Consider the following 15,791-nt stretch of genomic DNA (forward strand, 5'->3'; position numbering starts at 1 on the left):
ACTTGTGAGGCAGGCAGTGGCACCACTGAGCTAAATCCCGGGCCCAATTCTCCTTTATTTTTGAAGAATAGTTTTGCTAGATATAAAATTATTTGTCAAACTATTTTTTTTCTCTCTCAACACTTAAAAAAGCCATCCCATACCCTCTGGCCTCCACGCTTTCTAATGAGAAATGTTTTTGAAATCACTACAAGATGAGTCATCTCTCGTTCTCTTCATAATTCTTTTTCAACAGTTTGATTATGGTTATTTGTGTGACTTCTTTTCAATTGAAGAGTTTCTATAGGTTCATGGACATATAGATTCTTGTGCTACATCAACTTGGTGAAGTTAAAATATTCTTCCTGCGTACTTGTTGGTATACTATAGGACTCTCAGTTTCTGCTCATTTTTCTTCATTCTCTCCCGTTAATACTCAGAACTGGTAATTTTACTCAATCTTTCTTGAATTCACAGACTCACTTTTCTACCTATCTGCTAATTTAACCCTCTAGTCATTAGCTTATTGAGCTTCATGTTATACTTTTGAGTTCTGGAACTTTAAATTTTTTCTGTAGTTTATGTATTGATATTGTGTATTGTCCGGTTTTCCTTCAGGTGTTTGCTCATGATGTGCTTTACATCTCTGACAATATTTGAGACTACTTACAATCTTTGTCCAGTAAGTTCACTGTGCTACCTTTAAATTTCTTTACAAATGGCCATTTTTTTGCATATTTCATATTTCTGTTTAACACTGGATATTTTGAGAATTATGTATGATAACTCTGGAAATCAGGACCTTTTTTAATCCCACAGTCTATACCTGTTTGTTTAGTGATTTTAAACTACTTTTTGTTACATCTGTACTGCCATGGGTGGTCTTTGTAGTTCCTTTTCCTTCAACTTATGTTCATGTCATTATAACAGATACCCTTGAGGGCCACGAGTGAGAGAGAGATCAAGAAAAAGGAAACAAAAATTATTGCAGCTTTTGCAAATTAGCTTTGCTAGAGTATTCCTTTAGCATTTAGCCAAGCTGTTTATAAACCTCTTAGCCTTCATCTGCATAGGTGAGCACAGAAATCTTCCAGAAGTTTAATGCTGTTCTGAGGACTTCTCTTAGCATGTATCCAATTTTGTGCACACACATTGATTTAAAATTCTCCTCAGGATACACAGAAACTTTGTATTACTCTTTTTTCAGAGAAATTCTCAGTGATGGTCTTCAAAGGTTTGCAGTAGCCTAATTTATGTCTCAGCCACTAATCTTTTCCTCAGGTTTCTATTCTCCAGGTCGCTCTGATTTGTTCAAACATTTTACCATATTTGCAAGTAACATCCAACATTTTCATCCCCGAATCGGTTGTGAGTTAGGTGAAACAAAGGCAATCACTTTACATCAGTCCTTCAGGCAGCCGTCAATCAATATAGAAAATAACCAAGTCTTTTAAAGTAAGATTTCTGCTCCTTCTAGAACCAGGGACTAATATACAACACTTGAAATACAGAATAAGCTTCCATCGTCAAAGCTGACCAAGCTTCGGGGTGGTGATTAAAAGGCAAATAAAAATGCCACAACACTTTCATACCGTTTTGTTGTTTCTTGAGACAGGATGCTGCCTTGTAGTTCAGGCTGGCCTTGAACTAAAGGCTACCCTCATGCCTCAGCCTCCCAAGTGCTGAGATTACAGGTTTGTGCATCCACAGCTGGCTTCCTACCATTTTTAAATTGTATTACAACTTGGTTTGATGTTCACTTAATCACTGTAAACCATTGACTGCTTTTCAAGAATTTTGACATGGTTAAGGGGATCTGCCTCTTTAAAAAATGTGTCTGTGAAGGGAAGGTCCTTGGAAATATTTTTGCAATGTTGCTCACCACAGGTTTTTTTTTTTTTTTTTTAAATAAAATAGTTTAAGCTTTGTTAGACATTTTGCACCTACAGGCTTGCAGTGCTGAGCAGAGGGCTAGAATGTAGTCCGAATTTGATTTTCTCCTTTCTCAGGCTGTAGTACTGCTTCCTAGTACTGGTGAAGGCCTGGGTCATGTATTACCTTAAATGCGTTTTGTTGGTCTTATGTTTTAGGAAGGTATATGGGGAGATATGAAGTCAGAGTGAGAGAAGCAGCATGCTATTGTTCTCCAAACCTCCGTCAGTCTTTTTCAAATAATGCATTTTTAAAAATTTATTGCCCCTGTCAAATACCTCGCAAGCTTTGTCAATTCTTTGGATTTGCCCTTTCATAACCTCCTCACAGACCTGTCTTGTAAATGTCACCATCATTTCTCTTCCTGGGTTGTTGCTTTCCTCTTCAATGGTCTCTCAACTTCCACAGTATCCCCAGAGGATTCTTTAAATATACAGTGTGTCTTACTGCTTCCTTTCTTAAATGCTTCAGCAGCTTCCTCTCACATTGTCTTGGGTCAGTTTCCATGGATGTAATGCCTAAGTCAGGAATGCCATGCCAGTCACCAAGAAAGAACTCCGCGGTAGGCAGCTGGGTATCTGTAGAGAGCATGCTTTACTTTTGCCAGAGATGCAGGAAACTGGTTATTTATCACCACTGAATATTTTTCCTGAGGATTCATTTCCCATCCCTCTTGCCACATGCACAGTTAAGCAGCCCTGATGTCAGGTTTGATGCTCATTAGTGTATCTGGGAGTTGTACATTGAGAATCCTTAAGTGTGAAGGATGTGCATACTGCAGGTGGTACACAGGTAGGACCCAATGATGCCTGCATCCCTGAGAACAGGATCAATATTTTCCTCACCTCCATATTCCTAGTACATGCCATTCTAAAACTGCCTGCCCAAGGTCTCTATCTCTCCTACAGCCGTTTAACATTAGCCATGTACCCTTCTCCTTTTTGGAACTGGCTATTTCCAAAGGACTACCCACACTTGTACAAGTTTTCTGATTACTGGCAATTATTCAAGGATTGCCCAGTTTTATTCTTAGACCAAACAGGTCCAGCAATAGAATTAGGCCCACAAGGCATACTAAGCAGATACTACTATATCATTACATGCAGTGGTATTCATGATGAGGGGTTCTTTGCAGAGGTACCTCTGGGGCCTCTTGCCCTCCTCTTGTTCACAGCGCTCCTGCAGCCAGCAAGGATGGGGGAACAGGGCTGAGTTGATTACTTTTGACATCAGTTGTTAACATAATTTTGACGTTAAGCCTCCCCCCAGCTCTGGGGTGGCTCTGACTGTGTCCAGGCTCTGGCTTGAGCATGGGGAGCCTTTCAGCCCCAGATCTGGCCTGGCTGGAGGCAGCCTGGGAAGGGACCTGTGTTTCTCAAGCCCGCGCCCTCGGGGCCTGGGGGTGGGGCCCCAGCAGATGTCTGGATTTGGTAGCCAGGGCCTGGAGCCGGATGCTGAGACCGAGGCCTGCAACTCATTTCCCCATTAAACATTCTGAGAACATCTGCACCAGTTTCCAAGGCTTCTCCCTCACTAATTGCTTTGATTATTGTGTGAAGTTAAGAACTGGCACATTTCCGTGATGTTGTGATGAAGGTGAAAAGATCGCTCTTAATTAGATTAAAAACATTTTTTTCTTCCTGTGTAATTTCGCCTTGAAAATCAAGGCCACTTTTTTGTTTTCTTCATCCAAAGACCTCCAGAAACTTTCCTCCCCACCTCTCCAGAGGTTTCTGGGGAATGTCCTGTGAGCTCAACTCTTGGAGAAGATAGTGCTTAACCCAGATTCCATTGTATATTAAAGTTTCCTGGGGCTGCTCTTGCTGCCTGGAACCTTCCCTTGGAAATGTGTCTTGGGAGACCTGGACAGTGACTTCCTGCAGCTCGGAGACCTGGGTGAATTGATTTTGTTTTGTGGGCAGCTGTGTTGTTCTTTCTATTTCCAGGGCACACTCAGGGCTGTTGTTTGTCCTGCTCAGCACCGCTACTATTCACACTCTACTGTGTTTGTTGTGAAGGGATGCATTCGGAGGACAAGGGTACCCATTAATTGAAACTCAAGGATTACACAGAGCCCAGCATCATTACAGGGATTTCCAGAGGTTGTCTTCGACTCTCATATCACTGTCGACTCTCATATTATTCATTCTCAAGTCCAGTCTATTCTGGAACACCTTTGACTAAATGTAAACCCCAACATGCTCCACAACTTGCTCCACACACCCACTTATACAAGAGTGTAAAAAGGGGCTCACTGAAGTTATGGGGATTTACATTACAACAGTAGAAAGTAAACACCCAGCCTTAGGGAGCCCCTTTCCCAGAACTCCCTGGCTTTGCAGGGTTGCAGCCCAGGCCTCAGGCCAACTTCTTTCCCGCCAGCCTTTTCCTCCCTGCCTTCCGCCCTGCAAAGCCCAGCAAGGGCTGTCTGGAGGAGTTTAGCTCTGTTGTAACCTTGACCTCCCCCTCCCAGCCACATCTCAAACTCACATGTTACCCCCAAGTTTGTCACACACATTCCTGAAGACTCTCTTGGTAACAGATGATGGAACCCCAAACTCAAACTAGCTTAAGGACAAAAGGAACATTTTTTGGCTCACACATCTGGACCCAGCTGTTCCAGACACAGCTGGACCCCGGAGTTGTGAAGATTTTGCTCTCCTCCTCTTCCAACCAGTTCATTCTTTTGTTTTCTCCCTCACTATCCATTGTCCCCATGACATAGCTATATCCTCTGGCAGCCACTTGCGAATACAGACAAGATTACCATCAGCTTGTATACACCAAGTCAGCAAACCAGCAGTAAAAGGCCATCTCTTTTCTCATAATTCCTGCCATACTCTGGGCCAGGCTATCATTGCCCCCAAAAAGGATACCAACTGTCCTCCAATGTGCAACTGCACTTCTGGTGTCCAAGGTGGGGGCTGCATCACCCCCTCTAAAGTTGGCCAGTGCGTACCTGAACCTTGAACGCTAGGAATTGAAAAGGGGGAAACCCCTTAAAAGAAGATTCGAGAAGCTCTTTTCAAAAGCCAGTCTTGCCTGCTGGGCAGGCAAAAACAACAGGTGTCCACTCAAGCAAGGTATTTTCCTAAGCGGAACTGGGTGCCAGCTGTGAATATACATTTTCACTCCACTCCTCGCCTTGTTCCTGGCAGCTGTTGTGGGAATGGCTTTTTCACTTTCTGTCCGTGTCCCTTACTTCTCGCCTCTGAGATGAGACACAGGTGGTGGCGGGGTTCCTCTGGCTCAAGGTCTATGAGTTGGGCATGGCAGCTGGCACAGGCTGTGGGGCTTCAGCTCAGCAATGTCACGCAGAGCCTGGCTGCAGCTGTCCAGATGCCCTAGGGAACAGTTCTCTTCACAGTGCAGTATCCACAAGGCTTTGGTGAATCCACCAAGAGGGGGAGATTTCTTGACAAAGCCAGAAAAGAGGCCACTCCTTGGGAAGGAAAGGGGCAGCTTGTGTTTATCCAGAGGGGTGAGCTGGCTCAGCAGTCTTGCTTATGCCAGGCACAGGAGGGATGTGGGGGAGGCAGAATGCAAGGTTCCTGTGCTGAGGGTCAGGTAAATGTAAGCCCCACAGTTATCCAGAGGAGGCAGCAATCATGGGAAGGTTGTAGCGGGAAAGGCTTGGGTAACACCTGGGAGATTAAGCAGGATTTTAATCAGGAGTAGGACAGAGGCTGAGCAGCTGGGTGAAGGTACAAGGAAGAGCATGGATACCAATAACATTCAGCAGAGGGCAGTGGGCAGCAGGGGTGAACTGGGCCCTTAGCTGGCACTTGAACGCTGACTTGGTATAAGCAAGGAGTGAGTGAGTGCTCATTGCAGATAAAGTGAAGCCACATGCTATTGGAATGGAAATACTTGAAGAACTTCACGGCAGAAGGGTTCTGTGTAATCCAGCCAAATGAACAACTTAATGAAGAAGGGAGGGATGTGGGACACTCATATATTCTGTCAACTAAAAAATGACATATGGCAGGGCACATGAGAACAAGGCACAGATAAGCGAGATTTTCAAGAATTATTGTTTTCTGACTTTTGAAAATAGCATTCAAAATTGAAAACGTAGACATGATAAGGAAGGAAATAAAAATCACCCAAAGTCCCTTCACCCAAGGACAAACACAATTAACATTTTTATCTATTTCCTTCCAGTCTTTTTTTCTGTGGTTATATTTTGTAAAATAAAATGCAAATAACCCTACTGAGCAGGTCTACTGGCTGGAAAGGAAGATGCTGTGCTGAGTCTGGTTCCGGTTCTCTTGAGACAGGGTGAGATTTGGCAGCTGGCGGCCCCAGCTGGGGTAGTCGCCACGCCTGATGCTGCATTCACCACCCCAGACCTCCCATTTTCCTAGAAAACAAAATTGTTTTGTTCTGCCCTGAAAACTTAGGCGCAGATTCTGGCCTTGACAAAGCACAGGCAGCCAAGGAATGAAAGCATCAAAAACTGGGACTGCCTTAGAAAAGTGTGACTTCATTGTCACCAGGAAACAGTGCTTGTTCCCCAGAGCCAGGCACTCTGGCTAGTTGAACAGAGAACACCTGGCATTACTCCATTGCCCTCTGCAGGGTCTGGGTGTCCAGATAAGCTGCCCTTTCACATTCACCATGGTTTCCACTTGCTTTGCAGCTGGGCTATCTTTTCACATCATTGTGATGGACCAAAACTGGGCTCCTCAGAAGTGGGAGAAGTGGGAGTACAGCACTTGTCCCAAGCCTTTGACTAAAAGGAACAGCACCACTGTATCTAGGAAGAGATGTGTCCCTGCCCCCCAACCCCTCAACAGTCTTCTAGAATTCTGCAGTGGCTGTGGCTCCAGGTCAAATTGAAGAGGAGGTGGCAGCCCTGGTCTTTTGTGTCTTTGTGGAGGAAGCACACCCAACATTCACCAACACACATGCCTAGCAGATAGCAGCCTCTCCTTTTGATTTGGAAAAACAACCCTGTGGAGCCCCCCTCACTGACCCTTGTTGCAGGGCCCCTTGTGCTGTTCCCAGGATTAAACCAAAGAGCACACATTCCTCTCTGGCAGGTGCAAGCCCCACCTGCTCTGAACAGCCAACTGATGTGCACGTTTTAATTTCCTAAAACACCAGCACAGGGCCTTTCTCAGGGGTCGAGTGGCTCAGCCTTGGCCCTCGGGCTTTGGAGATGGCACTTATCATCCTGGGTGTTTGTAAAGCAGGGCCCCTCTTGCAGCCACTCCTTCATTCTGTATACAAGTGATGCAGACATTGAAATATGTATTTGTGTTCTTTTTCTTATTTTCCAAAAGAACATTTGAATCCTGGATGAAGTTTTAGCTCTTTCACTTGACAACTGTATAATATAACCCAGGGTACTTGAATCTCAGCCCCGAGCCTGTAAAATGGGGGCGGTAAAATGCTCCCACCAGGTTCCAGACCTGTGGGCCTCTGAATGTGCACACATTCTTCGAGGCTTACCAGTCCTTGACTGGTCTCTCCAAGGATGTCATGGGCACAGAGCCCTTTACTCAGAGCCCTTCTCCCGGCTGCAACTAAGTAATGTCTATGCAGTTTCCTGCTGGAAGTCTGCCACTGGTCCCCATGGACCATGAGCTCCTGAGTTTATTTACATTTCCTTGATTGCTAGTCAGGCACAACACCTTTCCACATGATCATCAGCCTTTTTGATTCCACTTTTATGATGTGCTATTTTTTTCTGTTGCTCATTCTTAATTAGCTCCGCTATATTTTTCTTATTGATTTGCAGGAGTTCTTTATATTTTGTAGATATTTTTCTTTTGTAGTTGTCTTTTCACACTTTACAATGTAATTTGATTATTAGGTCTTGACTCTACTGCAATCAAATTAATTAATCTTTTCCTTTATGGCTATTACTTTTGTGTTTTAAAAAATTCTTCCTAATCCCACGGTTATGAAGATATTCTATATTCAGTCATATAGGCTTTATAGTTTTGCTTTTCATAACTAGGCCTTCAATCCCCTGGAATGCCAAGAATGAGTTTTTGATGTGTGGGTGGAGGAAATTAAGGGTCCAATGTAACGTTTTTCCCATGTGCATATGCAATTGCTCCTAAGCATTTTATTGAAAAGTCTATCCTCTTTCAGTAATACACAGGTGACCACTGATACAGTGCAAGTGTCCATACGTGGGGACTATCTCCCAACGCTCAGTCGTGTCCAACTGACCTCAGTCTCTCCTTGCATCTGCCCCACATTCTTCATGACAACTGCTTTAGAAAAAGAATGTTTAGTAAAACAATATTCCACTCTCTTCTTGAATATTACCAATTGTTAGCCTTTTACACTTCAAAATAAATTTTAGAACCATCTTGCAAAGTGGTCATATACAAACTTTGGGATTTTTTAAGTTTTAAGGAGAATTTTTTTTGTATTGAATCTTCTAGACAGTGCAATAAAGGCATATTTCTCCAATTATTTGTCTTCAATGTCTCTGATTAAAGTTTTATAATGTTCTTCATAGTTTTCACATTATCTTTAAATACTTAAGATTCTTTGGTGTTAACCAGCTTCCCTTAATGTTAACATCTTGTATAACCTTGGTATATTGACTAAGACTAGAAAATTAACATTAAGACAACTCTATCAAGCAACGCTTATTTCCTCAGTTTAACTACTAATGTCCTTTTATTGATCCAGGATCCCATCCCTATCCATCATTACTTTTATGGTAGCAGAGTTAATCTTCTGTGACCTATGACAGCTTCTCAGTCTTATTTTTTATGAGGCTGACACTTTTGAAGAATGCTGGTCAGTTATCAGTGTTGCTCAGTTTGGGTTTGTCTAAATTTTCCCAGGATTATTCTAAGGTTATAGGTCCGGAGAAGATTGCCACACAGACAGGATGTTTTTCTCATTGTATCACATCCATGTGGTGAAGGTGGTGGGGGTCACGTTCCTCCATTGTAACTGAGCTATTTTTCCCTTTCTGTAGTTTAGTCCTTAGAAGCAAATCATTTAACTTCAGCCCATATTCAAAGGGTGGTAAGTGTTGCTCTGGCTCCTGCATGAAGGTATCAGAGAATATATGAATATGTGTTGAAACCACCACAGAAGTTAAAATACATTTTGGGGGAGTTACTCTCAAGTTCCTCCTTAAAGTTTCACCTACTAATTTCAATATTCATTCATAGGTCTTTCCTGCAGCAGATACCACTATGGTGTATTTCTATTTTCTTCAGTCTTTCTACACTTATTATTTGGAGTTCTTTAGTAAGAAAGATTGGCCTCTCTTTTCAATTATATATCAGTATGGACTAAGGAGTAGGTATTTTTGTTCTAATCCAATACTATTGTTATTTTGTTGTTCATCTTATTCTAGCTTTGTCCAGTTTGGCATGTGTTCTTTTGACATGTCCCATCTTTCTTTTATGTTTATTTTTGTGTTTCCTTCCTTTCTGGCACTAAACAATACTTCAGATCCATTTTATATTTTCCGGGTATTAGTCCTTAGAATCACCCATTCATCCAGAGAGTCTTGGTTCTTTATACTGGAGAACATAATAGTACTAGTATTTAGTAACCATGTGGTGAACACTTCTTATGTTCATTGTTATGAGGGTGTCAGTTTCTAACTCATGTCAGTGTGTAGAATTAGGAAGTAAGTGTGTGTGTGTGTGTGTGTGTGTGTGTGTGTGTATTCTGCGTGTGTATTCTGAGTATATAATGGTGTCCATATTTCTGTCACTCAATGTTTGCAGCTATCCCTAAGTTTATACCGATGTATCAAACTACAATATACACCCTTGCTCCACTAGCTTCAGCTCTTGCCTCCACTATCTAGTATATTTATTCAATTATATATAACCCTGTTGTACAGGAAGTACTCCTATTTGAAACAAACTTACCTTAAAGTATCTAACGTTTAAGTCAGTAAATATATTTTGTCTTTTGCTACTCAGTGTCCAGTTAAAATATTGTTTTTGAAAGCAACAGGAAGCCAGCCTCTTTTCCACCTGTCTCTTCAGTGCTCCATCATACATTTGTAGCATAGTTATAATCCACTCATCAGGATGTGCTTTCCTCCTAGGAACCTCCAACTTTCTGGTTGATTCTCAATTCATACATAGGAAAATTCACTTGGAGAGTTACAGTTCTGTGAGCTTTGACAAATGCCTTGTTGTGCATCCACCACCACGGTATTGAAGTACTCCTGCCCCGAACCACTAGCATTAATTTATTTCTGGTCCTGTAGTTTCTGCTTTTTCTAGACTGTCCTAGAGATTGAATCACATAACACATACACATTTTCATCTGGTTTATTTCATTGCCTAGAAAGGTATACTTGAGTTTCAGCCATGTTGTTACATGACTTATTAGTTCATATCTTTATATTGCACAGTGGTATTCCACTGCAAGAATGGAACAAATGCAACATGGCTTATCTGTTCACCTATCAAAGGATATCTTGGTTGTTTTTTGTTTTCAGTAGTTGTAAATGAAATGTCTATGTCATTTTGCATTCTTACCAACATGTGAGAGTTCCAGATGCTCTACATCTTGGTGAGTGCTTTCTATGTAGGTTTTGATTTTTAAGAATTTTGCCATTCTTTATAAGGTTATAGTGGTAACTCACTGTAGTTTTGACTTGCATATCTCTAATGATTACTGTTGCTGGTTGAGAACCTTTTCATATGCTTATTTGTAATCATTTGTAATCCATTTTTTAAATTGGGCTGTTTGCCTTATTATAAAATTATAAGAATTTTTTACATATTCTAGGTATAGTTATTGACTCAGTAAGTGAAGTGAAAATGTTTTCTCCAGATCTGTGGTTTGTCTTTTCATTCCACTGAAAGTGCCACAGAGAAAAAGTTTTTAATTGTGATAAAATACAATTTGTTGATTCTTTCTCTCTTCTGGTTGACCTGTTGCTACTCCATTGCAAGTCTTTCTGCCAAATCCAAGGTCCTGGTGATTTTCTGTTTTCTTCAAAATATTACATAGGTTTCCATTTTACTTGAGATTTTTAGTAAGATTATATATATTACCTTTTAAATTTTTTATTTTGATTGTTGACCATCTCTCAAATTAGACATCAAAATTAAATGTATTAAAATTTACACATACATATGAATACACACATTCACACATTTATATAAGGAATAAATTGAAGGGATAGTGGTATTACTTAGGTGTGGGAAAATCTTCCTTTTTCATAAAGCAAAGATGTATCACTGTAAAAGAAAAAAAAGACATTTTCAACAATAAAAATAACATAATTACAGTTAATTAAAGCTAAAAGACCAAAATTGGACTGACATAGTTATGCCTTATATAAGGTTACTCTCTCTGATATATAAAAATTTCATAAAAAATGACAAGCAAAATGAGCAACAGATAGATAAAAAGGTAATTCTATAAGAGGAAACTCAAACAGCTGCCATCTCAAAGACATTTAATGCAGGTGAAAATGAAAAGAGACTTCTGTTTTTATTCATGTTTGGTAAGAATTATAAAGGGTGCTGACAGCCAGTTTGAGCATAGGCAGTTTGGCAGAAGGATGGGGATATCAGTTGCTATAAATTAGAAAAGCAATCCACAGCCATCTATTCAAAACCAAGGATATATCCTCTTGCCTTGCTCCAGTACACCTTTTAGGAATAAAGATGGGTATTTCTGGCATCATTGTCTGAAGAAGTGGCTTAAATCTGGACATACCTAGAGGAAGATGAGTGTGTTTGCAGCGTAACAGAAACAAATGGACAAAATCAGAGCTGTCCCAAATGTATAAAAAGCAATTCCTGCCTACCCTGTGCATTGTCATGAGCAGAGTAGGGCAGGAGCTAGAAGTTAACAGTGACAACAATGGAAGGAGGGCCACTGTAAATCTTTCAATCGTTCCACTTCTTCAGAGTACTAATTCTTTTGCAATACTTTACATAATGAAATAAGTTATGAACAACTACTAAATTAACAAAGTGGATCAGTCCTCTGACCTCCTATGTCAGTCACTGAGGGGCCCAGTGATATGAGTATGAAGCCAGATATTGAGATGATTCTTCTACCTCCCTCAGGGTATAGGTGGTTGATAGGGCATCATGGCCAGTGAGGAGACAGGCCTGTGACTTCTAGGTGTAGCAGGGTCCTACTGCCCTCACCTTTAGCCCTATCATTTTATAATTATATTGACAGTGAGAGCCAGTGTCTCAACCAGACCTATGCCTATTATCCATGTTTTATTCTTGACCCAAAAGTCAGATATAAAGTTGGGGAGAGACTAGAATGTGAGGTACGATGAGTCGACTCCTGAGCTCAACCTCAGGTAGTTATCACACCGAAGAGGACTCAGTGGCCCTTAATATTCTTGGATATTGAGGTCTCAGGCACTTGAGGCCATCTTAAACCCTCACTTAGCCTACTTCACACCAGTGCCTAAGGCTGAAGCTTCTGAGCACCATCTCTACTTCTCACCTGACCTGAGAGTTCACAGGTCTTTCCCATACCAGTGAGAGGCAAGGGTGGGCATCTGAGCCCAGTTCTAGGGCCCCTTCACCATCAAGCCCCAAGTAGAGGCCTAATGTATTATCACTCACCCTTTCTACAGTAAGGAAGAGCCCCATGCTGCTGGGAGTAAGCCCAGCCCACTTCCTGAGAACCAACAGCTTCGCTGAGGACCTGGACTTGGAAGGGGAGACGCTGCTGGCCCCCATAACCCACGTGTCACAGTGAGTGCCCACTCACCCACAGAGACTGGGCCAGAGGGGCATGGGCCTCAGAGGGGACACTTTGGCACAGGGGGAGGGAAGGCTTCTTCTCACACCAAAGTACTGACTACTCACCCAGCACCCAGAACCTACTGCCTGCCTTCAGGAACCTGGAGTCACCAGCTGCCAATCCTTTCCCCAGTGCCAGGCACCAGGCAAAAGAGGAGAGCAAGGGCATTTCCCGGGGAGTCTGGGAACATGATCCTCCTGTTTTGACTTATGGAAAACCAGACTGATCATTTTCCACTTGTTTTCATGCTTTGCGCGTCTGAGAAGATTGTTTTTCTCTCCCTCCTTGACCCCTCCCCCAACTCCAAAAAAGTCCACTTTGTTTTTTAGCATCTCCCCATGGAACCCTGGCCAAAGCTCTGGGGCAGATGCCGGGTGCTGTCTGCCAGTTGCCGCTGCTGTCCTCAGGGGCTCCTTCAGGTGGAGGAAATGGCTGATTTTCCACGCCTTCCAGTTGGCCTCCCCTGAGGCACAGCTGGCCTGGGATACATGCCATCCTCCCCCTCCATCACGGCATCACCAGGCCAATCCCCGGTGCCCAGCCATGGTGTGTGATTCCCCTGTGATGTGTGACTCAGTGCTCCAAACCAAGCAACTAGTGGTGACAGCCATGCACTGGGGTTAGTGGGGCACTCAGGCCTGTTCTAGCCACTCCCTTATGGGGAGTTCCCGTGTGAAGTATCTTTGTGTCAGGATGTGAGAGCCACACTTTTGCTAAGGCTCTTTTCATCTCTACTGGTGTTTCTCTAGTGTGTTGTGTTCTGATTCTCTTGAGGGTCAGGAGATTGTCCTGAGTGAACCACCTGCACCTCTGTCATACTAAGACCCTGCATGTCTTTCTGCTGTCAGCCAGGTGTGGACTTATTCTTAGAGGTGACTAAGGAAGTTGGAACCCACAGTGCTGGGGACTAGCAGAGGGGGCCAAAATGAGGTCACTCTGCAAGGAATGACTGGTTGTCCTAAGGTGTGATTATGACCAAACAGGACCTGCCCACTATCTCCCCAGGTCATCCAGGCTCACAGGATAGTTGACTATGGCTAAGGTTCCCAAGGCATGGGCCACCCCAAAATGGTGACAACTGGAGTTCTGTGGTTGGTATGTGCAAGATGGAAGGAGGGTCTACTTAGGAGTAGAGTCAGCCAAGAATATACTGGAACCCAGTGGGCACCAGGATGTCACCTAGGTCTCACAGGGCCACTCAACCTGTCCTTTCTTGTCCTTCTGGCCACTCATCTGCTGTTGTCCTTTATTCTCACAGCGAGGACAGCCAGGCTTTGCCAGCTCTTAGGCCCTGTGCAGAGCATCCAGGGAGGTCTAGAGGAGAGTGGTGGATGATTCGGGACCTATGTGGCTCATAGTTGAGCCTACAGCTCCCTGCAGTTGCCCCTTTTGGGGCAAAGACTACTTATGCTGCCATTAACACATTCTGAGCCCCCTAGAACCAGAGGCTGCTCATCTGATCTAGAAGCAACCTCAAACAAATATGACTTCATGGTCCAGGTTACCAGGCGGTTTTTTTGTCCCTCTAAAACAACAGAATCCAAGCCCTCTGCCTTCTGTAGTCTTGGCACATTACAAACCCTTCTCAAACTGTACTGCTGGCCTCTTGGACTTCCACTGTTAGCTGGGCCCTGGCACAGCCAGGAATCTGTCAGGCCTTTTGTCAGAGCAGTACCTTCCAAAATCAGGAGCTGGATGTGACCCAGTCTGGGAAGGCAGAGGAGAGCCCAGGCATAATGCTGGGCTCCTCTACAGGGAAGGGAAGGCTGGGTAGAGGCTGGGAAAGGGAAGAACAAGGTTTTAGCAAAGGATTGTGATCTGATCAGAGTCAAGATTGAGACATCAAGGAATCTGGACACCTATCCCTTAAGTCCTGGCAGGGAGGACAAGACAAAGGTAGAGTAAAATATCTGAGTACTTGCAACCCAGGTGCCCCCAAAGCTAAGTCCCCACCCCATTATGGGAGAGCAGGTGAGCCATAGTGGCCACTGCATTTACCCAGGGCCCAACTACCCTAATTAAGGCAGGGGTAGCCAGGTCCTTGTTCCCACATGGGGGCTGCTTTCCTGTATCTCCTACCCAGTGTGCCTGGGGATGGATGCCCATAATTAATCTAGGTTCCAGATGCTCAGAGATGCAGCACAGCTCCTATGGGCAGCTGGCCCCATAGACTTGCACTAGGAAGAGAGGAATGTGCCCTGATGCATGTGCAAAGGACAGGGATGTGTGCAGGGGTCTCAGAGGGGGCAAAGAGGGTGGGAGGTGGTTGCTGAAAGCCAGATCTATTTTTCTTCAGCATTTTACTGATGTTAAATGTATTACCATGCTGGGCCAGTTCCAGAATTCAAATTAAAAGCATAAATAAAGACACATTTTGTTTCCATCTCAAGCTCTCCCCGCCTGCAGGGCCCCAGGGAGGTGAGGTCACCACAGCCTTGATTACGGGAAGGTCCCTGGGTCTGGGCGAAGCTCCTTTTTCCGGGGCCTGTTGGCCAGTGGTGGTTTGGGGAGCGAGGAGTCAGCAAGCAGGCCTGGTGAAAACTAGGGGGTCACTGGCAAGTAGGGACTGGAACACGGTGCCAGGGAAACTATGGCTTTGCCGGCCCCAGCCCAGTAGGTAAGCCCCAGCAGCTCAGAGGTAGCCCCCAGGCTCCTGCCAGCTCTGGCGCCCACAGCCTCACACATACTTCTCTAGCAGATGCTATCCTCCTGCGTCTGACAGGGCTGAGGGACAGGGTCTGACAGGTCACAAGTGCTGAGCCCACATCCTCCTCTGAAAATCTTGCCCTGAGCTTTTGAGAGTGAATAGAGACTAAAAGCCATTTTGGGCAGCATGTAAGGGACTTCCATGAGAGAGGAGGAACCCTATACCCCAACAATAACCAAAATGAGTTCCCAGGATGCTGCCCTATTTACTGTCCTCTGCCCATCAAGGGTGACTGGAAGGACAGTGGGAAAGAAACACAGACACTCCTGTGTGTGTCCCTGTGCCGTATATATGGTATTCTGTCATCTGGAACAACCTTGTCACTCATTTGGCTATCAGAATCCTGTCATCTTTTCAGTATCTGCTCCATTGTCCCTGCCTCAAGGACCCTCCTTGCAAGCTGGGCAGCTACAAGGCTACAGGCTTCTCTGGCTCTCAA

General features: G+C 43.9%; 1 protein-coding gene and 1 long non-coding RNA gene across 2 annotated transcripts in view; one reads left to right on the top strand and one right to left on the bottom strand.

The window, feature by feature from the left end:
• Positions 1 to 15,791, top strand: part of Kcnq1 (potassium voltage-gated channel subfamily Q member 1) — a 343,150-nt gene that overhangs the window by 161,783 nt on the left and 165,576 nt on the right. The window contains exon 13 of the mRNA XM_010636154.1: positions 12,476 to 12,596. Coding sequence (XP_010634456.1) covers positions 12,476 to 12,596 — 121 coding nt within the window. The remainder of the gene's footprint in view (positions 1 to 12,475; positions 12,597 to 15,791) is intronic.
• On the bottom strand, positions 2,064 to 10,607 carry LOC117283507. Its single transcript, XR_004514520.1, has 2 exons — positions 9,777 to 10,607; positions 2,064 to 8,932 (listed from the first exon to the last, which is right to left on the bottom strand). It is a non-coding gene; the product is annotated as an uncharacterized LOC117283507 (long non-coding RNA).

Source organism: Fukomys damarensis, unplaced genomic scaffold, assembly GCF_012274545.1.
Source record: "Fukomys damarensis isolate Sample0158 unplaced genomic scaffold, DMR_v1.0_HiC HiC_scaffold_27, whole genome shotgun sequence".
NCBI lineage: Eukaryota > Metazoa > Chordata > Mammalia > Rodentia > Bathyergidae > Fukomys > Fukomys damarensis.